The 26,749-nt window shown below is 43.7% G+C and overlaps 1 protein-coding gene across 1 annotated transcript in view; it reads right to left on the bottom strand.

Annotated features, from left to right (window-relative positions):
- LOC132829773 (alpha-taxilin-like) overlaps positions 1-26,749 on the bottom strand; it is a 101,234-nt gene that overhangs the window by 50,068 nt on the left and 24,417 nt on the right. Inside the window, exons 3-4 of the mRNA XM_060847126.1 lie at positions 8,051-8,142; positions 4,087-4,257 (exon numbers count right to left, since the gene is read on the bottom strand). Coding sequence (XP_060703109.1) covers positions 4,087-4,257; positions 8,051-8,142 — 263 coding nt within the window. The remainder of the gene's footprint in view (positions 1-4,086; positions 4,258-8,050; positions 8,143-26,749) is intronic.

Here is a 26,749-nt window from a genome sequence, read left to right on the forward strand (position 1 = left end):
TCCGTTTCCCCGGCCCCCAACACCTCATCTTCACCATGGATATCCAACCCTCTACACCTCCATCTGCCATGACCAGGGCCTCCTAGCCCTCCGTTTTCTCCTCTCCAGATGTCCCCAACAGTACCCTTCCACCGACACTAATTCGTTTGGCCGAACTGGTCCTCACCCTTAACAATTTCTCCTTGGAATCCTCCCACTTCCTCCAGATCAAAGGGTTAGCCATGGGCACACGTATGGGCCCCAGCTATGCCTGTCTCTTTGTTGGCTACGTAGAACAGTTGATCTTCCATAATTACACCGGCACCACTCCCCACCTCTTCCTCCGCTACATTGGTGACTGCATTGGCGCCACCCCGCGAGGAGGTTGAGCAATTCATCAACTTCACCAACACATTCCACCCTGACCTTAAATTTACCTGGACCATCTCTGACACCTCCCTCCCCCTCATGGACCTCTCCATCTCCATTAATGACAACCGACTTGACACTGACATTTTTTACAAACCCATCGACTCCCACAGCTACCTGGATTACACCTCTTCCCACCCTACCTCTTGCAAAAATGCCATCCCACATTCCCAATTCTTCCGCCATATCTGCTCCCAGGAGGACCAGTTCCACCATAGAACACACCAGATGGCCTCCTTCTTTAGAGACTGCAATTTCCCTTCCCACATGGTTAAAGATGCCCTCCAACGCATCTAGTCCACATCCCGCACCTCCACCCTCAGACCCCACCCCTCCAACCGTAACAAGGACAGAACACCCCTGCTGCTCACCTTCCACCCTACAAACCTTCGCATAAACCAAATCATCCGCCGACATTTCCGTCACTCCAAAAAGACCCCACCACAAGGGAAATAATTCCCTCCCCACCCCTTTCTGCCTTCCGCAAAGACTGTTCCCTCCGTGACTACCTGTCAGGCCAACGCCCCTCTACAATCCACCCTCCCATCCTGGCACTTTCCCCTGCCACTTCAGGAACTGTAAATCCTGTGCCCACACCTCCTCCCTCACCTCTATCCAAGGCCCTAAAGGAGCCTTCCATATCCATCAAAGTTTTACCTGCACATCTACTAATAATCATTTATTGTATCCGTTGCTCCCGATGCGGTCTCCTCTATACTGGGGAGACTGGGCGCCTCCTAGCAGAGCGCTTTAGGGAACATCTCCGGGACACCCGCACCAATCAACCACACCGCCTGTGGCCCAACATTTCAACTCCCCCTCCCACTCTGCCGAGGACATGGAGGTCCTGGGCCTCCTTCACTGCCGTTCCCTCACCACCAGACGCCTGGAGGAAGAACGCCTCATCTTCCACCTCGGAACACTCAAACCCCAGGGCATCAAGGTGTACTTCAACAGTTTCCTCATTTCCCCTTCCCCCACCTCACCCCAGTTCCAAACGTCCAGCTCAGCACTGTCCCCATGACTTGTACAGACTTGTCCTACCTGCCTATCTCCTTTTCCACCTATCCACTCCACCCTCTCCTTCCTGACCTATCACCTTCATCCCCTCACCCACTCACCTATTGTACTCTACGCTACTTTCTCGCCACTCCACCCTCCTCTAGCTTATCTCTCCATGCTTCAGGCTCACTGCTTTTATTCCTGATGAAGGGATTGTGCCCGAAACGTCGATTTCGCTGCACTTTGAATGCTGCCTGAACTGCTGTGCTCTTCCAGCACCACTAATCCAGAATTTGATTTCCAACATCTGCAGTCATTGTTTTCACCATATTAGAAATCCTGCAGAGTGTGAAAATAGATAAGTCCCCTGGGCTGGATGGGATTTATCCTAGGATCCTCTGGGAAGCCTGGGAGGAGATTGCCGAGCCTTTGGCATTGATCTTTAAATCACCATTGTCTACAGGAATAGTGCCAGAAGACATGACAGCAAATGTGGTTCCCCTGTTCAAGAAGGAGAGTAGAGACACCCCAGGTAATTATAGACCAGTGAGCCTTACTTCAGTTGTTGGTAAAGTGTTGGAAAAGGTTATAAGAGATAGGATTTATAATCATCTAGTAAAGATTAATTTGATTAGGGATAGTCAGCATGGTTGTGAAGGGAAGGTTGTGCCTCACCAACCTTATTGAGTTCTTTGAGGTGGTGACCAAACAGGTAGATGAGAATAAACAGGTTGATGTGGGGTATATGGATTTCAGCAAGGTATTCGATGTGGATAACTGCTTGGAGATATAGCAATTTGGATCAGTAATTGGCTTGTTGAAAGAAGACAGAGGGTGGTGGTTGATGGGAAATGTTCATCCTGGAGTTGAGTTACCAGTGGTGCACCGCAAGGGTCGGTGTTGGGTTCACTGCTGTTTGTCATTTTTATAAACAACCTGGATGAGGGCATAGAAGGATGGGTTAGTAAATTTGCAGACGACACCAAGGTCGGTAGAGTTGTGGACAGTGACGAAGGATGTTGTAGGTTACAGAGAGACATGGATAAGCTGCAGAGCTGGGCTGGGAGGTGGCAAATGGAGTTTAATGCGGACAACTGTGAGGTGATTCACTTTGGTCGGAGTAACCGGAATGCAAAGTACTGGGCTAATGCTAAGATTCTTGATTTGGAGATGCCAGTGTTGGATTGGGGTGTACAAAGTTAAAAATCACACAACACCAGGTTATAGTCCAACAGGTTTAATTGGAAGCACACTAGCTTTCGGAGCAACGGTCCTTCATCAAGTGATAGTGGAGGGCTTGATCGTAACACAGATCAAGCCCTCCACTACCACCTGGTGAAGGAGCGTTGCTCCGAAAGCTAGTGTGCTTCCAATTAAACCTGTTGGACTATAACCTGGCGTTGCATGATTTTTAACTTGGTAAGATTCCTGGTAGTGTAGATGAGCAGAGAGATCTCGGTGTCCAGGTACACAGACCCTTGAAAGTTGCCACCCAGGGTGACAGGGTTGTTCAGAAGGCATACAGTGTTTTAGCTTTTATTAATAGAGGGATCGAGTTCTGGAACCATGAGGGTATGCTACAGCTGTACAAAAACTCTGGTGCGGCCGCATTTGGAGTACTGTGTACAGTTCTGGTCACCGCATTATAAGAAGGATGTGGAAGCTTTGGAAAAGGTGCAGAGGAAATTTACTAGGGTGTTGTCTGGTATGGAGGGAAGGTCTTAAGAGGAAAGGCTGAAGGACTAGGCTGTTTTCGTTAGAGAGAAAAAGGTTGAGAGGTGACTTAATAGAGACATAAGATAATCAGGGGGCTAGTTAGGGTGGACAGGGAGAGCCTTTTTCCAAGTTTGGTGACTGCGAGCACGAGGGGACATAGCTTTAAATTGAGAGGTGATAGATATAGGACAGATGTCAGAGGTAGCTTCTTTACTCAGAGAGTAGTAAGGGTATGGAATGCTTTGCCTGCAACGGCAGTAGATTCGCCAACTTTAAGTACATTTAAGTTGTCATTGGACAAGCATATGGATGTACATGGAATAGTGTAGGTTAGATGGGCTTCAGATTGGTATGACAGGTTGGCGCAACATCGAGAGCTGAATGGCCTGCACTGCACAGTAATGTTCTATGTTCTATCTTCACAGAGATTGAACATTAAAACAAAAAAAATCAATAATGTGTTAAACATGAATTCAATGTAACCATTCAAAAAGGAAACTGGGTAGGTTCCACTGAATAAAAGGCATCTCAAGGCATAGATTTAGACAGGTTCATAAGAAATGGTGATATCAGTCATTGTCTTCTCCTGAAACTACCTTAATTGTCGCATAGACCAGAGAGAAATTTCTGGAATATTTCACCACCAATCTGTTACACATTTTTTCTTTTACTCTTTCTGCAAGATTGCATGACTGCAGAAAGATAGGCAGATTGGGCTTAATGCTATGATAAAGATGGACAATGGCAGGTAAGGACAAGCATGGTGGACCTTGTGGTTTTCTGTCTGTGTTTATATGCTCTAGTTCCACCCCAAACACACTTCAGAACAATTACAGCTGCAAACCTTAAATGTGTAAGTTAAGCAAAAAAAAACTTATTTTTAGCCACAGAGCCTATCCGCACACAGCATCCAAAAGATATCAACTGTACACAAATTTACAGTAACTGAATTTATAATACCTTAAGAGTTCGATTATGGCGTTGCAGCTCACGACATAGACTTTCTAGCTTGCTGCGTGCCAGAATAGCTTTGCTGTGCTCATTCCGAAGGTGATCCTTCTCTTGGATGATCTGCGTTTGCTTCTTTTGTAGAAGTCTCATTTGCTTTTGAGTATTTCTGTGCTCTTCAAGCTGCAGAAAGATCAAACGAGTTAATTGAAAAGCACCAAATCTTAGGATAAATTTAATAGAAAGTGACTAATTTTGCAATTTAATTTGTTAAAATACCATTTTGTTTAGTAATTACAACTTCAGCTTTACACAACATAAGCCAACCTAACCATGACTAGTGCAGTAAGACTGTTTACTAAAGATACAGTTGTTAAGTATTCAACCATTGCAAATAGATCAAGTTAATATGGTTTCTTTAACTGAAGGTAAAGGGGAGTACAGAATGCAAGTCATCTATTCAGTGACATCTAACCGATGTTGACTTTAGTTTGCTACTGTAGGATGGTTAAAACTTGAAACCTTGTGTGCTTCTTTAAAGTTGATCATTGGGAAATCAATTTTTTTTCCCCAAGTTATTATATACAACAATCATAATAATTTGGGGGTGTTGCAGTATACAAATTCAGATGCTGAGAACAACTACACAGAAATTTGTCAGTTTAAATGGGCAATGTTTCAGTTATTTTTGGTACATTCAGTGCAAAGCTGACAGAGCTATTCGCATTGTATTCCCTTTTTAGGAAAAACTTCAACAAAGTTAAAAATCACAACAACAGGTTATAATCCAACAGATTTAATTGGAGGCATTAGCTCTCGGAACACTGCTCCTTCATCAGGCGGTTGTGCAGTATAAGATTGTAAGCCCCGGAATTTATAGCAAAAGTTTACAGTGTGATGTAACTGAAATTATACATCGAAAGAGACCTGGATTGTTTGTTAAGCCTCTCATCTATTACAATCACCACTTTGGTTTCAGTTCTTTCATGTGTAAATTGCAAAACCATTTTTTAGAAAGTTATATTTTCAAGTGAACATTACCAATTGGTGCCTGTCAGCCCAGATAATGTATTGAAGGTGTGAGTTCCCCTGTGTGATACTGTCTGTACTACAATGTTTAGACTGATTCTTATCTTAAAAAATGAATTTACATGGGTTCATGCAGCTTTTGAGAGAAGTAAAATGTAACTCTACAAGTACAAATTCACCCCACAAACTTTTGTGTATGTGTGCATATGTGCGTGTGTGCATATGTGCGTGTGCGCATGTGGTAGTGGTGGGGGGGGTGTTGAGTGTGTCTGTGAGAGAGGGGTGCATGTGTGTGTGACTATAAATGGGTCTAAATCTCTGCGCGTGCCTCTGCACATCAGAGAGCGTGCACAGCGTGCACGTCTCTGCACATCTGAGTGTTTGTGCACGTGTGTGTATATATAGGGCATGGGCTCACCTGTAGTATGCCATGAACCCAAGGTCCCGGCGGAGACTATCCCCATTGGTACCGAATTTGGCTATCAGCCTCTGCTCGGACACACACGTACCCTTTCACAGACTTATATCCATTTATACTCTCACTTGTACATGCACCACTCTCTCACAGACACTCACAACACCACCCCCCCTCCTCCGCCACACACACACAAGTTTGTGGGGTGAATTTGTACTTGCAGAGTTACATTTTACATCTTTCAAAAACTGCATGAATCCATGTAAGATTCTGTAAATTCATTTTTTTATTAAGATTAGAATCAGTCTAAATGTTGTGTAACAGACAGTATCACACAGGGGAATTCACACCTTCAATACATTATTTGGGCTGACAGACAACAATTGTTAAAGTTCATTTGAGAATGTAACGTTTTTTTAAAAAAAAAGAATTTTGCAATTTACATATTAAAAAATACTGAAACCAACGTGATCATTCCAACAGATGAGAGAGACTTAACAAACAATCCAGGTCTTTTTCAATATATAATATCAGTTACATCCCACTGTAAACTTTTGCTACAAATTCTGGGGCTTACAATCTTATACTCCACAACCACCCTGATGAAGGAGCAATGCTCTGAGAGCTAGTGCTTCCAATTAAATCTGTTGGACCATAACCTGGTGTTGTGATTTTTTTTTAAACCTTGTACACCCCAATTCAACACCAGCATCTCCAAATCATGCCTAAAAAGGGACTGCAGCTATCTGTGAGCATCTTTCAATCATTAAAAATTAGGTTGAAAGCCTTCAGTCCAGGGAACTACATTATAGGAAGGACGTGAATGCATTGGAGACAGTGTTGAAGTGATCTTACAAGAATGGTTCTGGGGATGACAAACATCAGTTACGAAGATGTTCAGTTCGGAGGACAGACTGAAGAACTTGAGATTGTTCTCTTTGGATAGATTGCACCTCAGAGGATATTTGATATAGGTTTTCAAAATCTGAGGTGAATCTATCTCAAGCTCTCAGACTAATAGACATCACTGGTTGGAGCATAGGGAGAAATTGTTCCCATATGTAAAAAGAACAAGATAGCATAGATTTAAAAGGTAAATTTGCCATAGTCCCAGAGGAGCATAGGGCTAGTCTTTCATCAGAGAGAGATAACTGGTGCAAGGGTCACCACATCTCTGGTGAAGTTGAGAAGGTTGAATCTTTACGGTGACCACACAGCCAGTGCAGAGATTGAACGTGCATCACAAAACTGCCAGCTAACAGACATCGGACACAGACGCTTCAAATAATGTGCGTAACAAGCAAGAGTGAAGTGATCCAGGGAGAGCTAGCCATTTGGATACAAAATTGGTTTGAAGGTAGGAGGCAGATAGTGGTGGTAGTGTGTTGTTTTGGACTTAAGATCCGAGACCAGAGCAGGATTGGTGCTGAATCCACTGCTTTGTGTCACTTTCATAAATAATTTGGATGTGAATATAGGAGGAATGGTTAGTAAGTTTGCAGAAGACACCAATTTTGGTGATGTAGCAAACAGTGAGGAAGGTTACCTCAGTGCATATTGGGATCAGATGAGTTGAAGAATGGCAGATTGAGTTTAATTTAGATAAACATGAGGAGTTGCAATTTGGTAAGGCAAATCAGGGAAGGACTTAATACACTTAATGGTAGGGTCCTGGGGAGTGTTGCAGGACAAAGAGACATTGAGGCACAAATACAGTGAAAAGCCAAAATCTTTTCCCCACGGAAGGAGAGTTGAAAACTCGAGGGCATAGGTTTAAGGTGAGAGGGGAAGATATAAGAGAGACCTAAGGTGCAACCTTTTCACGCAGAGGGTGGTGAATGCATGGAATAAGCTGCTAGTGGAAGTGATGCAGGCTGGTACAATAACAACATTTAAAAGGCATCTAAGTTAGGTACTTGAATAGAAAGGGTTTAGAGGGTTAAGGACCAAATGCTCGCAAATGGAACTAGAATAATTTAGTAAATCTGGTCAGTATGGGCAAGTTGGACCGAAGGGTCTGTTTCTGTGCTATAAACTCTAGGATTCTATGAGTAGTTACGTTATGGAATGCACTGCCTAGTTATGTGGTGAAGGTTTAAATCAGACATTCAAGATGGCATTATTTTCTTCCAGGGAATCATCTAATGTGCAAGGACATGGGGAAAAAGCAGATCAGCCCTTGGTAATCAGGCTTGTTTGAACAGCTGCTGCAGGCATAATGGGCTGAGTGGCCTCGTTATACACCATAACACTTCTGTGATTCCTGTTAGAATGAGCTGTTATTTGTCAATGACAACTTGGTTACTCAAAGATTAACAAAACAATGGTGCACTTTTCACAGGTAATGCACACTGGGGTTAATGTACACAAACTACCATTTGTAATATGAGAACACAAATGTCCAAGTCATCTTTATCCGTTATGCAGATTTAGATTATGCTTTTAAACAAAAACAAAACTTCAGAACAGAATTTTACTTTTAACTCTGCAAGGAGCTGCATGTCTTAATTCTTATAAGTCATGTGAACTGACCATGTCTGCATATTTCTTGCAAAGTGCAGCAAGCTTCTCCTCTGGGGTGCTCAAAGTATTCAGTGTCTGCATCAGCAATGTTATTTCCTTTCCTGCAAAAAGATAATCATATCACTGAAGCACTACATATTTTCCCGAGAGCAAATCAATGAAGGAAAATAATTTCAAACGCGTTCTTCTTCATGCACTCAGTGTGGTTCGTGATGAAGGACATCGATTTTCCTGCTCCTCAGATGCTGCCTGACCTGCTGTACTTTTCCAGCACTACTCTAATCTAGACTCTGATCTCCACATCTGTAGTCCTCACTTTTGCCCTAAATATACCCGTTAACTGATAATCTTTTTCAAAAATGTGTTGCTGGAAAAGCGCACAGCAGGGCAGGCAGCATCCAAGGAGCAGCAGAATCGACATTTCGGGCATAAGCCTGCAGCGCTACATATTTTCCAAGAGCAAATCAATGAATGAAAATAATTTCAAACACGTTCTTCTTCCTGCACTCAGTGTGGTTCCTGATGAAGGGCTTTTGCCCGAAACATCGATTCTCCTGTTCCTTGGATGCTGCCTGACCTACTGCACTTTTCCAGCAACACATTTTTCAGCTCTGATCTCCAGCATCTGCAGTCCTCACTTTCTCCCAATCTTTTTCAAAAGTCATGTTAATACTACTCAAAAAATGCATGATAAGAATAGTATGAACCATATGATCTTGCACCTTATTAATTTATCCTTTTAAGACCTAACTTTAAAACATTAGATGAAATACAAATCATATTTTCTTTAGGAATTAAATTGTACCCGATCAATCCTGAGCAACGTTTCAGTAAATTTCCACAAAACACTAAATAGCATACAAGTTACAGCACATTTGCTTAAAATAATAAAATGTTTTGAGTTAGAGATTAAAAAGGAAAACTGAAATGGAGAAACCAGAAATAAAGAAATTGTTGTAACTGGTCTGCAGAGATACTGAAAGAGTATTTCTACATGCATAAGACTTACTGCAGGAATTCATGTTTTCCCAGAGGTCTATTTTAAAAATGCTTGTATTTAGATGAAAGCCATTCTTCCAGAGTCAACAGTGAAAACTGCTCAAAAATCATTCAAGAAATGAGAGTTGAATTTGAGTGTATTTTACAACATCTGACACAGTGAAACAAAGATACACAAAGTTTATAGAAATAAAAACATTACAAGTTAGTTTCATTTTATGAAAGTGCCAACTAATCAGAAATGGAAACAATTTTGTTCCAATGATTCCCCAATAGGCAATTTAATATTTCATTTTAACAGATGTAAAAAGAAGTCTGAAATACCATTGCTGAAAAAGCTTTTCAATAAAGTTATTAAATATAAAAGTCAGAAAGAACATTTAAGTTTGAAACCCCACACTGAAGTGTGCAGGTTAAAAAGAACAAGTGGTATAGCCTTCAATTTCTGTTCATATATACACAAATACAGGTTCAAATAGGCAAATATTTGTCAGAAAGGATATTAAAACTGCTTACTCTGACATTTCAAAACAACGTTTACACACAGTTTTGCTACAAGACACAATTAACAGAATGGTCTATGTGCATTTTTCCCTGCTACAGTGTCCAATGCACTAAATAACGTTTTTAGAATATTTCACATGTGCAAAATGTGCAAGCTAATTCCTCAATAGTGCAACGTCAAGACTTCTAAATCTACCGAACATTGAACATATATACACAAGTGATACAGAATGATACATGCTTAAGATGTGACTGGAGAATTAAAAAGCATTATATAAATGGGTAACTATAACAAAAGGACTGTGTAAACACAGCTCCTTCCAATAATAAATTCACATTCACTCCACCTCTAATAACAACCTTTTTTAAACAAATAAAAGCAAACAACAATTACAGTTCTGAAAAGTAGCTACAGTTGATCTGTCAAGTGATCTGCCCATTTCATTACTTAGTGTTAATAATAATAGGACTTCAAGTCTAATCAGCATAAATGCTGTATTCTTAGGATCTAGTGATGAAATAATAAAGCCCCTGCCCCTATCCAGAAGGTCCAGTTTCAAACCGTACCTGCAACTGAGGTGTCAAAACATGCCCAGGTAGGCTGATTAGATTTTGTTTAAAAGCTTATATTTTTCGTTAGCCTTAGTTCAAAGTGACTTCAAGACTAAATGAACTGATTCAAGTACAGTACAAAATCCTGCTCCATGTCTCATTTTAATGGCAAGATACCCTGTTTGTTTTCATGTAACTTTTCTTTTTCCAAAAACCAGATACATGGCTCCTAAGTAAGCTGCCCAGTGCTTGCTAAAGCTGAAATAAACAAAAGCAGATATTGCAGGAGAAACTCAACAGATCTGGCAGCATCTGTGGAGAGAAAACTGCTGCAGCTATTTTAATTCAAGGCACAACCACCATATGACTAGGCATTCGGCACATTCCTAAAAGATATTCTTTTTAATTATCAGTGGTTTACGATATATTTAAAGTTTTATAAGTAAGATTAGACATTTCACTTGGCATATATGGTATTACAAATTTTTAGAAACAAGTAAGAACCTAAAAATGTTTGACATCAGTAGCTTCTTCTCAATGGAGACGTTCAGCACGGACACAGACCCTTTGTCCAACTCGTCCGTGCTGACCAGGTATCCTAACCTAATTTAGTTCTATTTGCCAGCACTTGGTCCATATTTCTCTCAACCCTTCCTATTCATATACCCATCCAGATGCCTTTTAAATGCTGTAATTGTGTCACCCTCCACCACATCTTCTGACAGCTTATTCCATCCTCTGCATGCAAAAGATGTCCTTTAAATCCCTTTTAAATCTTTCTGCTCTCATCTTAAACCTCTGCCCTTTAGGTTTTGGACCCCCATCCCCAGGGAAAAGACCTTGTCTGTATTTTCTGTATCCATGCCCATCATGATTCTATAAATCTCTACAAGGTCACCCCTCAGCCTCTGTCACTCCAGGAAAAACAACCCCAGCCTATTCAGCCTCTCACTATAGCTCAAACTCTCCAGTCCTGGAAATATCCTTGTAAATCTTTACTGGACACTTTCAAGTTTCACAACATCCTTCCGACAGCAAGGACACCAAATTTGTACACCGTATTTCAAAAGTGGCCTAACCAATGTCTGCACAGTCCCAACTCTTGTATTCAATGCACTGACCAATAAAGGAAAGCATACCAAACGCATTCTTCACTACCCTATCTACCTGCGACTCCACTTTCAAGGAACTATGAACCTGCACTCCTCGATCTCTTTGTTCAGCGAGACTCCACAGGACCTTACCATTAAGAGTATAAGTCATGCCCTGAATTGCTTTGCCAAAAAGCAGCACCTTACCTTTACCTAAATTAAACTCAATTTGCCAATCCTCAGCCCACTGGCCCATCTGACCAAGATCCCATTGTACTCTAGGTAAACAAGTCATAGAGATGTACAGCATGGAAACAGACCCTTTGGTCCAACCCATCCATGCTGACCAGATATCCCAACCCAATCTAGTCCCACCTGCCAGCACCCAGCCCATCTCCCTCCAAATCCTTCCTATTCATTTACCCACCCAAATGCCTTTTAAATGTTGCAATTGTACCAGCCTCCATCACATCCTCAGGCAGCTCATTCTGTACACGTACCACCCTCTGTGTGAAAAAGTTGCCCCTTAGGTCTTTTTTATATCTTTCCCATCTCACCTTAAACTTATGCCCTCTAGTTCTGGACTCCCCAACCCCAGGGGAGACTTTGTCTATTAATCCTATCCATGCCCCTCATGATTTTGTAAACCTCTACAAGGTCACTCCTCAGCCTCCGACGCTCCAGGGAAAACAGCCCCAGCATGCTTGGCCTCTCCCTATAGCTCAAATCCTTCAACCCTGGCAACATCCTTGTAAATCTTTTCTGAACCCTTTCAAGTTTCACAATATCTTTCCAATAGGAAGGAGACCAGAATTGCACGCAATATTCCAACAGTGGCCTAACCAAAGTCCTGTAGAGCAGCAACATGACCTCCCCACTCCTGTACTCAAGACTCTGACCAATAAAAGAAAGCATACCAAATGCCTTCTACACTATCCTATCTACCTGTGACTCCACTTTCAAGGAGCTATGAACCTGCACTCCAAGGTCTCTTTGTTCAGCAACACTCCCTAGGACCTTACCATTAAGTGTCTAAGTCCTGCTAAGATTTGCTTTCCCAAAATGCAGCACCTCATATTTATCTGAATTAAACTCCATCTGCCACTTCTCAGCCGATTGGCCCATCTGGTCAAGATCCTGTTGTAATCTGAGGTAACCTTCTTGGCTGTCCACAACACCTCTGATTTGTGTCACCTGAAAACTTACTAACCATAGCTCTTACATTCACATTCAAATAATTTATATAAATGACAAAAAACAGTGGGCCCAGCACCAATCCTTGCGGCACCCCACGAGTCACAGGATTGTCAGATCAGTCATGATCTCACCAAGTGGTAGCACAGAATCGATGGACTGATTGGCCTACTTCTGCTCCTATGCCTGAAAGTGTTATGGCACCTACAGCTTGCTGAAGATCTTCCTTCAGGAAACTAGAGTCTAGAAGATGCTGGACATTTTGTTTTGAGTGCTTCTTTTTGATATGCAATAGTCGTTGCAAATTCAATTTGGTAAGGAAACAGACAAGTGTCCCTGTAGCCATAGACAAAATTCCAGGATGGTATGCTGTTTCCCTGATGCTAGGGTTAAAGATGTCTCAGAGCAACAACATGACATTTTGAAAGGGGAGGGCGAACAGTGGTCATGGTACACATTGATACCAATGACATTGGTTAACAATGGACATGGTTCTAAAAGTTGAATATAGGGATTTAGGAAGCAAGCTAAAAGGGAGGTTCTCAAAATGTAATGATCTCAGGATTACAAACCGTGCCATGTGTTAGTCAGAGAAGAAATAGCCTGCAGGATACATCAGAGAACACACTGCTAAACAGAAGCAAGTTACAGCTGCTACAGAATGTGTATTGGAAACAAAAATATGCTGGTGATCACAACAGGTCAGGCAACACCCGATAAAGAGGGAGGTGTAGCTAGGGCCAATCCAAATGGCCAAGGCCAATCCTGGATTTGGAGAAAATGGCAAAAGTTGAAGGAAAAGTTAAAGTTATTGAGGGTGAGGACAGTTTGGTGAGGCAGAGGAGGTATTGATGGAAGGGGACTGGATGGGTCTTTGTCAGCTACATCGAACAGTCCCTCTTCAGTACCTACACAAGCACTGTGCCCCAATTCTTCTGCCGCTACATCGATAACTGCATCGGTGCTGCATCCTGCAGCCAAGCTGAACTGGAGCAGTTCATTGACTTCACCCACAACTTCCACCCCACCCTTAAATTCACTTGGTCTATTTCAGACACCTCCCTCCCCTTGCTCGACATCTTCATTTCTATGACAGAAGTGGGCACTGCAGATGCTGGAAATTAGAGTCAAGATTAGAGTGGTGCTGGAAAAGCACAGCAGGTCAGGAACGAAGGAGGGCTTTTGCCTGTAAAGTCGATTTTTCTGATCCTCCAATGCTGCTTGATCTGTGCTTTTCCAGCACCACTCTAACCTTTGTTTCCATCTCCGGTGACAGTCTACAGATGGAAATTTACTGTAAACCTACCAGTGCCTATAACTATCTGGACAGCACAGAACAGGCCCTTTGGCCCATGATGCAGTGCCGAGGTTTAATCCTAAGGTAAAATATAGTAACTTAACCTACGCACCCTCAACTCACTGCTATCCATGTGCATGTCCAGCAGTCGCTTAAATGTCCCCAGTGACTCTGCTTCCACACCACAGCTGGCAACGCATTCCATGCATTCACAATTCTCTGCGTATCCAGCAAGAACTCCATCCTTTTTTTTTCCCCAAATCCTCCACCTCCATCACATCAGCTCAGACATTCCATGTCCAAGCCATCCCAGATATCCACCTATTTTGAACAACGGGCTTCCCCCCTTCTGTCATCCAGACAGCCCTCCACTGCATCTCCTCCATTCCCCAGTCCACTGCACTCCCCGCCCCCACCTCTCTCTGCCTTCTGCAAAGACCATTCCCTTCACCAATCCTGGGTTCACGCCACTCTCCCCACCAACCCACAGAATCCAGAGGTACCTTCCCCTGCAACAATAAAAGATGCAAATTCTGCTGGCAAACCAACCCCCACACCTCCATAAAGGGCCCCAAACAAGCTTTCCAGGTGAGACGGAGGTTCACATGCCTCTCTTCCAACCTAGTGCTCCCGATGTGGCCTTCTCTACATCAGTGTAACGGACCACGCCAGACCCCTCAAAACATTACAAGGTAGTCCAGACCCTTAACTTTTCTAGTTGTTTTGAGGAGATCTAAAATGGATATTCGAGGAGTGATGCAGCTGGTCAAAACCCCTTGATTTAAACAAAACCAAACTCATTTACAGAGTACTGCATTAAACACAAACAACAAAAAAAGTAGAATACAGAATAACGTAACCTATCTGAAAACCCAACAGACTATCCCAACTGAATGATGCTGTTCCAAATCACCATAAACACCCCTTGGCGAAAATGGAAAAATCAAACGCAGGGTCTTACAGGAAAGAGTGAGGGCAGAGAGAGATTCAGCATGGAACACCTTCTTCCACGTAGCTGTTTCTTTTGAATTCCCAGCTAACAACTGACCAGCACCACCGAATAGCCAGACTGCTAAATCCAAAACAAACCAAACCAGAGGAAAGCTGAGCTGGGAGAACTAGCCACACCTCTTTCATTGTACAAGTGTTTTTTAAAAAACTTGAAAGCCTTTTCAAGTAGGTAAACGCAAACATTTCTGCAATTCCGTCTCATACAAACCTTTTTAAAAAAACCCAAAGATAACACAACCTTGTTAAAGGAGCAGCACTGTCACAATTGGTGAGACCAAACATAAATGACGCGTTTCACCAAGCAATTCAGCTGGGCCCACAGGGGCCAACCTGACCTCCCAGTCACAGGCCATTTCAATTCCCCTTTCCATTCCCCCTCCAACATGACCACCCCCAGCCTCTTCCACTGCTACAGCAAATCAGACTATAAAATTGGAGGAACAATACTTCATCTTCTGCCTGGACAGTCTATAGCCTGGAGGTCTCAACAGTAATTTCTCCAATTTCAAATAACCTCCCTTCCCAAACCTGACTCCCTTTCCAGCCCTTCCTCTGCCCTTCCATTCCTCTTATCTCAGCGTCAACACCACTCACCTGCTCAGTCTTCATAACCATTCAACTCATTACTTATTAAGAAACCGCCCATCTCCTCTTTAAATTTACTCAATGACTTGGCATCAACCACACTCGGGATAGTGATTTCCACAGATTCACAACTCTTGGATTATCGAATCATAGAATCTATATCATGCGGATCAGGCCACTCAACCCATCAAGTCAGCATCCCACTCAGACTCAACCCCCCCCCCCCCACATCCCTGTAAACCTACATTTGTTATGGCTACTTCATCTACCCTGCACATCCCTGGACAATATGGGCAATTTAGCATGGTCAATCCACCTAATCTATACAACTTTGGACTGTGGGCAGAAACCCATGCGGACACAATAAGAATTTGCAAACTCCACAGTCACCAGAGGCTGGAATCGAACCTGGGTCCCTGGCTAGCCACTGAGCCACCATGTCACCCCACCAGAAGTAATTTCTCACCTTTATTTTAAATCTCCTAAGCCTTACCTGAACATTGGTGGGGCTGTATCACAGGCCTCCGATGCAGTGAGCGTGAGGTCGAAGAAAAAAAAGGTAAACAGATTATGGAAAGATGTAGAGGCAACAGAGTGGTGGCGAAGGGAGATTTTAATTTTCACAACATTGACTGGGATACACTTAGTATCAGAGCTCTGGATGGACAGAATTTGTAAGAAGCGTCCAGGTAAGATTCTGGTGCGGCTGCATCTGGAGTATTGTGTGCAGTTTTGGTTGCCATACTATAGGAAGGATGTGGAGGCACTGGAACGGGTGCAGAGGAGGTTTACCAGGATGTTGCCTGGCATGGTAGGAAGATCGTATGAGGAAAGGCTGAGGCACTTGGGGCTGTTCTCATTGGAGAAAAGAAGGTTTAGGGGAGATTTGGTAGAGGTGTACAAGATGATTAGGGGTTTAGATAGAGTTGACAATGAGAACCTTTTTCCGCTAATGGAGTCAGCTGTTACTAGGGGACACAGCTTTAAATTAAGGGGTGATAGGTACAGGACAGATGTTAGGGGTAGATTCTTTACTCAGCGGGTTGAGTGTTCATGGAATGCCCTGCCAGTAGCAGTGGTGGACTCTCCATCTTTATGGTCATTTAAGCGGGCATTGGATAAGCATATGGAGGTTATTGGGCTAGTGTAGGTTAGATAGGCTTCGGTCGGCGCAACATCAAGGGCCGAGGGGCCTGTACTGCACTGTATTTTTCTATGTTCTATGTAAGTTTTCTATAGCAGTATGTCAATAATCTGATGAGGGAAGGGGCCATTTTGGTGTTGGGGAATGAGCCAGGCCAGGTGGTAGAAGTTGCAGTGGGGGATTTCTTTGTCAATGGTGACCACAATTCTGTAGGTTTTAGAATACTCGTAGACAAAGATGAGTGTGTCCCTAAGGGATGAGTATTAAACTGGGCGAAGGCCAATTATATCAAAACTAGGCAAGAGTTGGGGAAGGTGAATTGGACACAGATATTTGAAGGAAAGTCTACATTTGATATATGGGAGGCTTTCAAAGATAGATTAAAGATTGTGCAGGAAAGGCATGTTCTTTTGAAAACAAAGGATAAGAAAGGAAAGATTTGTGAACCATGGATGACAGGAGAAATCATGCGACTAGCCAAAAGGAAAAGGAAAGTGTACATAAGGCCGAGGAAGCTAAGAACAGAACAGGCCCTGGAGGAATATCGGGAGAGTAGGACGAATCTTAAACGAGCAATCAAGCATGCTAAAAGGGGTCATGAAATAACTTTAGCAAGCAGAATTAAGGAGAATCCAAAGGCTTTTTATTCTTATATAAGAAGCAAGAGGGTAACCAGAGAAAGGGTTGGTCCATTAAAGGATAAGGAAAGTTGTGTGTCGAACCAGAGAAAATGAGTGAGATTCTCAATGTATACTCAGCATCAGTGTTCACTGAGGAACAGGAGGTGAAGAATGCTGAGATTACAGATAGAAGTTTGTTTACTCTGGATCATGCTGACATAAGGAGGGAAGATGTGTTGGCCCCAGGATCGGATAGGATCTATCCCAGGTTGCTGAGCAAGGTGAGGGAGGAAATAGCTGGGACCCTGGCAGATATCTTTGTAGCATCCTTAAACACAGGTGAAGTGCTGGAGGGTTGATTATGTTGTCTCCCTGTACAAGAAGGGTAATAGGGACATTCCGGGTAACTACAGACCAGTGAGCTTGACATCAGTGGTGGGAAAGTTGCTAAAGAAGGTACGGAGGGATAAAATCTATTTATGTTTGGAGAAGAAGGGGCTTATCAGTGATAGGCAACATGTTCCGTGTTGGGGAGATCGTGCCTTATCAACTTAGAGTTCTTTGAGAAAGTGACCAAGTTGATAGATGAAGGAAAATGTCGATGTCATATACATGAACTTTAGTAAGGTGTTTGATAAGGTTCCCCATGGTAAACTAATGGAGAAAGTGAAGTCACATGGTGTACAGGGTGTTCTAGTTAGGTGGATAAAGAACCTGTTGAGCAACAGGACACAGTAGTCAAAAGGAGTTTCTCAAAATGGAGAAAGGTGACTAGTGGTGTTCCACAGGGATCAGTGCTGGGGCCACGGTTATTTGTAACATACATAAATGATCTAGAAGGCGGCATTATTTGTGTGATCAGTAAGTTTGCAGATGACACAAAGATTGGTGGAGTAGCAGAAAGCATAGGGGACTGTCAAAGAATACAGGAGGATATAGATAGACTGGAGAGTTGGGTGGAGAGTTGGCAGATGGAATTCAATTTGGTAAATGTGAGGTGATGCATTTTGGGAAATCTAATTCCAGAGCAAGCTATACTGTAAACGGAAGAGCCTTGGGAAAAGTTGATGAGCAGAGAGATCTGGGTGTTCAGGTCCATTGTGCCATGAAGGTTGCTGCACAGGTGGATAGAGTGGTTCAGGCATATGATATGCTTGCCTTCATTGGATGGGATATTGAGTATAAGAACTAGCAGGTCATGTTAAAATTGTACAAGACATTGGTTCGGCTGCATTTAGAATACTGTGTACAGTTCTGGTTGCCACATTACCAAAAGGATGTGGACGCTTTGGAGAGGGTGCAGAGAAGGTTTACGAGGATGCTGCATGGTATGGAAGGTGCTAGCTATGAAGAGAGGTTGAGTAGGTTAGGATCATTTTCATTAGATTGAGGGGGGACCTGACAAAATCATGAAGAGTATAAAGTTAATAATCATACAACATCAGGTCATAGTCCAACAGGTTTAATTGGAAGCACTGCCTTTCGGAGAGCTGCTACCTTCATCAGACGTTTGTGGAGTACACGATTGTAAAACACAGAATTTATAGCAAAAGGTTACAGTGTGATTTAACTGAAATTATACATTGAAAAATGCCTTGATTGTTCGTTAAGTCTCTTATCTGTTAGAATGACCATGTTAGTTTCACTTCTTTCATATGTAAATGACAAAACATTATTTAAAAGTTACATTCTCAGGTTAACTTTAACAATTAGTGTCAGCCCAGATAATGTGTTGAAAGTGTTTGCCCCCTGGCGCTGTTGTCTGTGCCATAATGTTTGGACTGATTCTAATCTAAAAATTGAGTTAACAGAGTATTACATGGATTCATGTGGTTTTTGAGCAAAGTACAATGTAACTCTGCAAGTACAAATTCACCCACAAATGTATATGTGCACATGTGCGTACCCGTGCGCATGAGATATATATATTTTAGGGGGGTGTGTGTGTGTGTGTGTGTGTGTGTGTGTGTGTGTGTGTGTGTGTGTGTGTGTGTGTGTGTGTGTGTGTGTGTGTGTGGGGGGTGGTGTGTGTGTAGTGCAATGGTGGTCACCAGTAGTGTGACATGAACCCAAGGTCCCGGTTGAGGCCCTCCCCATGGGTACCGATCTTAGCTATCAGCCTCTGCTCGGCCACTTTTCGCTGCTGCCTGTCCTGAAGGCCTCAACCGGGACTTTGGCTTCACGTCACACTACAGGTGATCACCAGTGCACTATACGTGCGCACGGACACTCCCGTACATGCTGATATGTGCGCACACAGACACACACACTTAGACCCCTTTACACTCATTCTCATAAACACCCCCACAGACCCCAGACAGACACACACACACACACACACACACACACACACACACACACACACACACACACGTTCGTGGGTGAAGTTGTACTTGCAGAGTTACATTGTACTTTGCTCAAAAACCACATAAATCCATGTAATACTCTGTTAACTCATTTTTTAAGATTAGAATCAGTCCAAACATTATGGCACAGACAACAGCACCAGGGGGCAAATACCTTCAAATCATTATCTGGGCTGACACCAATTGTTAAACTTAACCTGAGAATGTAACTTTTAAATAATGGTTTGTCATTTACATATGAAAGAAGCGAAGCTAACATGGTCATTCTCACAGATGAGAGACTTAACAAACAAACAAGGGATTTTTCAATGTATAATTTCAGTTACATCACACTAAACTTTTACTATAAATTCTGTGTCTTACAATTGTGTACTCCACAACTACCTGAAGGAGGAGCAGCACTCCGAAACGTAGTGCTTCCAATTAAACCTGTTGGACTATAACCTGGTGTTGTGTGATTTTTAACTATAGACAGGATAGATAGAGATAAGCCTTTTCCCAGTGGGAGGGATTCAATAACAAGAGATCACACGTCAAGGTGAGAGGTGAAAAGTTTAAAGGGGGATTTACGCAGAAGGTACTTTACACAGAGGGTGGTAGGTACATGGAATGCATTGCCAGCAGAGGTAGTAGAGGCAGACACTGTAGATTCATTTAAGATGCTTCCCAGTTTCCTCATTTCCCCTCCCCCCACCTTACCCCAGTTCCAACCTTCCAGCTCAGCACTGTCCTCATGATCTGTCCTTTCTGCCAATCTCCCTCCCAACCTATCCGCTCCACCCTCCCCTCTGACCTATCACCTCCATCCCCACCCGCATTCACCTATTGTACTCTTTGCTACCTTCTCCCCAGCCCCACACCCCCCATTTATCTCACCACCCTGGAGGCTCCCTGCCTCTATTCCTGATGAAGGGCTTTTGCCCGAAACGTCAATTTTCCTACTCCGCAGATGCTGCCTGACCTGTGCTTTTCCAGCACCACTCTGATCTAAACTCATTTAAGATGCGTCTAGACAGTTGCATGAGTGGTGGGGAGCAGAGGGATACAGATGCTTAGGAATTGGACAATGAGTTTCGACAGTGGATTTGGATCAGCTCAGGCTTGGAGGGTCAAAGGGCCTGTTCCTGGGCTGTAAATTTTCTTTATGCCATGTAGAATTGCGTAATTTGTGTTGCCATGTAGAACCCTCAGTCCTGGAGGAATGCTGTTTTGTTTTTAACTATATCAGTTATATTGGTAGAAATGACAAATAAAAAACTTCTCTCTCTTCTGAACTGCCTCCAATACAAGTACATCCCTCCCCAAGTATGGAACCGAAATTGTACATAATTATACATGGTCTCTGCCTAATCTAATTCAAAGTCACATCTGCTAAAGGAGACATAATCTGGTTTTCTTTAAGTTTAAAGTGGCTTACTGCAGGGAACTGAGCGTGAGTGCTTTTGGCCACTGCAGATCTGTTGATTTCTATCGTTGTCATTTAGCAGGGAAACAGACTCAGAGTCCAACTCATCCACATCAACAAAACATCACTGTTTGAACTAGTCCCATTTGCCAGCATTTGGCACATATCCCTCTAAACCCTTCCTATTCATGTAACCTATCCAAATGTTGTAATTGTATCTGCCTCCACAGCTTCCATGTTCCATACACATACAACGCTCTACATGAAAAAGTTATCCTTCCGGTCCTTTTTAAACCTTTCTACTCTCACCTTAAATCTATTTCCTCAAGTTTTAGTCTCTCCCATCCCAGGAAAAAGACTTGGGCTTTCATCCTTTTCTAAACCTCTATAGAGAGTCACCCTTCTGTCTCTGATGCACAAGGGACAGAAAAAAAGTCCAGTCCAATTCAGCCTCTCTCTACATTTCAAACCCTTAATTCCCAGCAATATCCTTAGAAATCTTTTCTGTACCCTCTCATGTTTAACAACATCCTTCTTACAGAAGGGTGCCCAGACTGTATGCAATATTCCAAAAGTGGTCACCCCCTCTCCATGTCCTATAGAGCCAAATGCCCTAGGATCCTACCATCAAGTATATAAGTCCTGCTCTGGTTTGCTTTACCAAAATGCAACATCTCACACTTATTTAAATTAAACTCCACCTACCACTCCTCAGCCCATTGGCCCATCTCTTCAAGATCCCATTATATTCTGAGACAACCTTCTTCATATTTCCCTCCCCTCCCCTATCAGCGTTTCGCAATGACCACTCCCTTCGTGACTCCCTCGTCAGGTCCACACCCCCCACCAACCCAATCTCCACTCCCGGCACCTTCCCCTGCAACTGCAGGAAATGTAAAACTTGCGCCCACACCTCCTCCCTCACTTTCCTCCAAGGCCCCAAGGGATCCTTCCATATCCGCCACAAGTTCACTTGTACCTCCACACACATCATCTATTGCATCCGCTGCACCCGATGTGGCCTCCTCTACATTGGGGAGACGGGCCGCTTACTTGCAGAACGCTTCAGAGAACATCTCAGGGACGCCCGTACCAACCAACCCAACCACCTCGTGGCTCAACACTTTAACTCTCCCTCCCACTCCACCGAGGACATGCAGGTCCTTGGACTCCTCCACCGGCAAAACATAACAACACGACGGTTGGAGGAAGAACGCCTCATCTTCCGCCTGGGAACCCTCCAACCACAAGGGATGAACTCAGATTTCTCCAGTTTCCTCATTTCCCCTCCCCCCACCTTGTCTCAGTCGGTTCCCTCAACTCAGCACCGCCCTCCTAACCTGCAATCTTCTTCCTAACCTCTCCGCCCACACCCCACTCCGGCCTATCACCCTCACCTTGACCTCCTTCCACCTATCACATCCCCATCGCCCCTCCCCCAAGTCCCTCCTTCCTACCTTTTATCTTAGCCTGCCTGGCATCCTCTCCTCATTCCTGATGAAGGGCTTATGCCCGAAACGTCGAATTTCCTATTCCTTGGATGCTGCCTGACCTGCTGTGCTTTAACCAGCAACACATTTTCAACTGTGATCTCCAGCATCTGCAGACCTCATTTTTTACCCAACCTTCTTCACTGTCCATTATACCACCTACCTTGGTGTCATCTGCAAACTTAATAACCACACCTCCTATATTCATATCCAAATCATTAATATAGGTGATGAAAGGCAGCACACCCAGCACTCATTCTTTTAATCTTCTGATCTGAAGAAGCGCCTCTGTCTCATTGACAGCGCAAGCTGCTCAGCTACGTGACAACCAGTACCTTACTGGCAGACGCAGGATCTTGGTCATTGATAACTGGTCTCGAGTACACAAAGCAATCAAGTTTGCTTGTAAACAATCTTGGCTCCAGTTTTTCACAGCAACTCAATTTGGTTTATAAAAGTTTTCAAATTCCTTACAGTACGCATACATAAATGTGCGTACAATATGCTATGGATGGTACACACTGCTGCCAATGCCCATTAGTTATTGAGAAAATTAAGGTTTGAGGTGCTAAATGGGGTCCCAACCAATGGGGCAGCTTTTTTTAAAAAAAACGGGCAGTACAGTAACTCAGTGAATAGCACTGCTGCCTCACAGCACCAGGGACCGGGATTCGATTGCATCCTCGGGTAACTGTGTAGAGTTTGCACGTACTCCCCGTGTCTGTGTGGGCTTTCTCCAGCTTCCTCCCACAATCCAAAGATGTGCAGGTTAGATGAATTGGCCATGCTAAATTACTGATAGTGTTCAGTAGGTTAGGTGCATTAATCAGGGGTAATAAAGTAGGGGAATTAGTTTGGGGGGTTACTCTTTGGAGGGTCAGTGTGGATTTGTTGGGCCAAAGGGCCTGCTTCCACGGTGTAGTGATTCTATGATTTCCTGGAAGGCTTCAAGCATCAAGTGTCACTGGAGAAACACTCATCCAGTCAATGGGGATGATTCCATCACTCTTCTGATTTGTGTCTTGTAGCTGGAGTACCGGATTTCAGAAGACAAAAAGCGATGTACCTAGCATAGGACTCTGAGCTTCTAAGGAGCCTTCCACATTCACAAAGTTTTACCTGCACATCCACTAATATCATTTATTGTATCTATTGCTCCCGATGCGGTTTCCTCTACATTGGAGAGACTGGACGCCTCCTAGCAGAGCGCTTTGGGGAACATCTCCAGGACACCCGCACCAATCAACCACACTGCCCCGTGGCCCAACATTTCAACTCCCCCACCCACTCTGCCGAGGACATGGAGGTCCTGGGCCTCCTTCACCGCCGCTCCCTCACCACCAGACGCCTGGAGGAAGAACGCCTCATCTTCCGCCTCAGAACACTTCAACCCCAGGGCATCAATGTGGACTTCAACAGTTTCCTCATTTCCCCTTTCCCCACCTCACCCTAGTTCCAAACTTCCAGCTCAGCACTGTCCCCATGACTTGTCCTACCTGCCTATCTCCTTTTCCACCCATCCACTCCACCCTCTCCTCCCTGACCTATCATCTTCATCCCCTCCCCCACTCACCTATTGTACTCGATGCTACTTTCTCCCCACCCCCACCCCCCTCTAGCTTATCTCTCCATGCTTCAGGCTCACTGCCTTTATTCCTGATGAAGGGCTTTTGCCCGAAATATCGATTTCACTGCACTTTGGATGCTGCCTGAACTGCTGTGCTCTTCCAGCACCTCTAATCCAGAATCTGGTTTCCAGCATCTGCAACCATTGTTTTTACCTCACTTCAGTTCCCAGTTAAGAGTAATCTTGAAGATGTTGGGAGGGTTTAAACTAGTTTGGCAAGAGGAAATGAACAAGAGATATAGATCAGTGGAAAGGATAGTTGTTGAACAGGCAGAAATGGAATGCAGTGTGTCTGTCAGGAAGGATAAACAGTTAATAGGCAAAGGGATCGGATAAAGTGTGTCTGTTTCAATACAGGGAGTAGACAGGCAAGAGGCTGGAAGAACACAGCAAACCAGCCAACATCAGGAGGTAGAGAAGTTGATTTTTCACGTGTAACCCCTGATGCTACCTGGCTTACTGTGTTCTTTCAGCCTCCTGCTATCTACTTTGGATTCCAGCATCTGCAGTTTTTTTTGTCTCAACGCAAGGAGTGCCAGGAATAAGAGTGATGAGCTTAGAGCATCAATCAGTACTTGGAATCACAATGTTTTGGCCATAATGGAGACAGGTTTAGATCTTTTAAAAAGTACAAGGAAGGGGGATAAAAGAGGAGGGGGAGTCCCATTGTTAATTAGAGAGTGCATCGCAGCTGCAGAAAAGAAGGTTGTTGAGGAGTGTCTGTCTACTGAGTCAGTATGGTGGAAGTCAGAAACAAAAAAGGAATAGTCACTTTATTTTGTGTTTTCTATAGATCCCCAATAGCAACAAAGAAATGGAAGAACAGACTGGACAGCAGATCTTGGAACAGTGCAGATGTAACAGAGTTGTTGTTATGGGTGACATAACAATCCCCAATATTGATTGAAACCTCCTTAGCGCAGATGGTCTAGATAGAACTTTTTTTGTCAGGTGTGTTTAGGAGGGATTCCTGACTCAACATGTAGATAGGCCAACTAAGGGGGAGACCATGTTGGATTTGTGCTAGGCAACGAACCAGGCCAGGTGTCAGATATAGGGAGGGATAGGAGCAGACAGAACAGGAAGGTATTTACTTGGGGGAGGGAAAATTATACTGCTATTACACAGGAGCCAAGGAGTATAAATTGGGACAATTTTCTTAGGGAAAGGCAAAACAAATGTGGAGGCTGTTTAAGGAGCATTTATTGAGAGCGTTGGCTAACCTTGTCCCACTGAGACAGGCAAGGAATGGTAAGGTGAAGGAGCCTTGGATGACAAGAGCAGAGGAGCTTCTCGTCAAAAGGAAGTAGAAAGCTTACTTAAGGTTGAGGAAGCAAATATCTGGCACAGCTTTACAGGATTACAGGGTAGCTAGGAAAGAACTCAAAAATGGACTGAAGAGAGCTACAATGGCGCACAAAAGAGCCTTGGCAGGAAGGATTAGGGAAGACCGAAAGGTGTTCGACATGTACATGAGGAATAAGAGAATGATCAGAGAGAGAGTAGGGCCAATCAAGGATAGTGGAGGGAACTTGTGCCCAGAATCTAAAGAGGTGGGGGAGACTGAAATGATTTTTTTGCTTCAGTATTCACCAGAGAGAGGGGTCTTGTCTATAGTGAGAACACCATGGACCAGGTTAATAGGCTTCAAAAAGATTGATATTAAGGAAGTGGATGTGCTGGAAATTCTGGGAGGCAACAAGATAGATACGTCCCCAGGGCTGGGCCAGAGATATGGGTCAAGAGTGTGGTGCTGGAAAAGCACAGGTGTCTGACGAAGGGCTTAAGCTCCTCGGATGCTGTCTGACCTGCTGTGCTTTTCCAACACCACACCGTCGACTCTGATCTCCAGCATCTGCAGCCCTCACTTTCTCCTGGACCAGATATATCCAAAGTTACTACAGAAAGCAAGGATTGAGATTGCCTCACCTCTCGCGATGATCTTTGCATCCCCACTCTCCACGGGAGAAGTATTGGCTGATTGGAGGGAGGTGAATGTTGTTCTTTTGTTCAAGATAGGGAAATCCCTGAGAATTACAGACCAGTCAGTCTTAGGTCTGTGGTAAGCAAGGTACTAGAAAGGATTCTGAGAGATACGGATTTATGACTGTTCGGAAAAACATAGTTTGATTAAAGATAGTCAGCATGGTTTTGTGAGGGGCAGGTCATGCCGCACAAGCCTTATTGGGTTCTTTGAGGACATGACGAGACATGTTTATGAAAGTCGAGCAGTGGATGTGGTGTATATGGATTTCAGTAAGGTATTTGACAAGGTTACCATGGTTACCAAGGTTACCCATTCACATTTTACCAGGATGTTGCCTGGAATGGTAAGAAAATCTTATGAGGAAAGGCTGAGGCACTTGGGGCTGTTCTCATTGGAGAAGAGAAGGTTTAGGGGAGATTTGATAGAGGTGTATAAGATGATTAGGGGTTTAGATAGGGTCGACACTGAGAACCTTTTACCGCTAATGGAGTCAGGCGTTACTAGGGGACACAGCTTTAAATTAAGGGGTGGAAGGTATAGGACAGATGTTAGGGGTAGATTCTTTACACAGCGGGTTGTGAGTTCATGGAATGCCCTGCCAGTAGCAGTGGTGAACTCTCCTTCTTTATGGTCATTTAAGTGGGCATTGGATAGGCATTTGGAAGTTATTGGGCTAGTGTAGGTTAGGTAGGATTCGGTCGGCGCAACATCGAGGGCCGAAGGGTCTGTACTGCGCTGTATCTTTCTATGTTCTATGTTCTAAAGTTAGGAGGTATGGGATACAGAGAAAATGGATATGGAATTGGCTGGCCAAAAGACGACAATGAGTGGTAGTG

Source organism: Hemiscyllium ocellatum, chromosome 30 (genome assembly GCF_020745735.1).
Source record: "Hemiscyllium ocellatum isolate sHemOce1 chromosome 30, sHemOce1.pat.X.cur, whole genome shotgun sequence".
Taxonomy (NCBI): Eukaryota; Metazoa; Chordata; class Chondrichthyes; order Orectolobiformes; family Hemiscylliidae; genus Hemiscyllium; species Hemiscyllium ocellatum.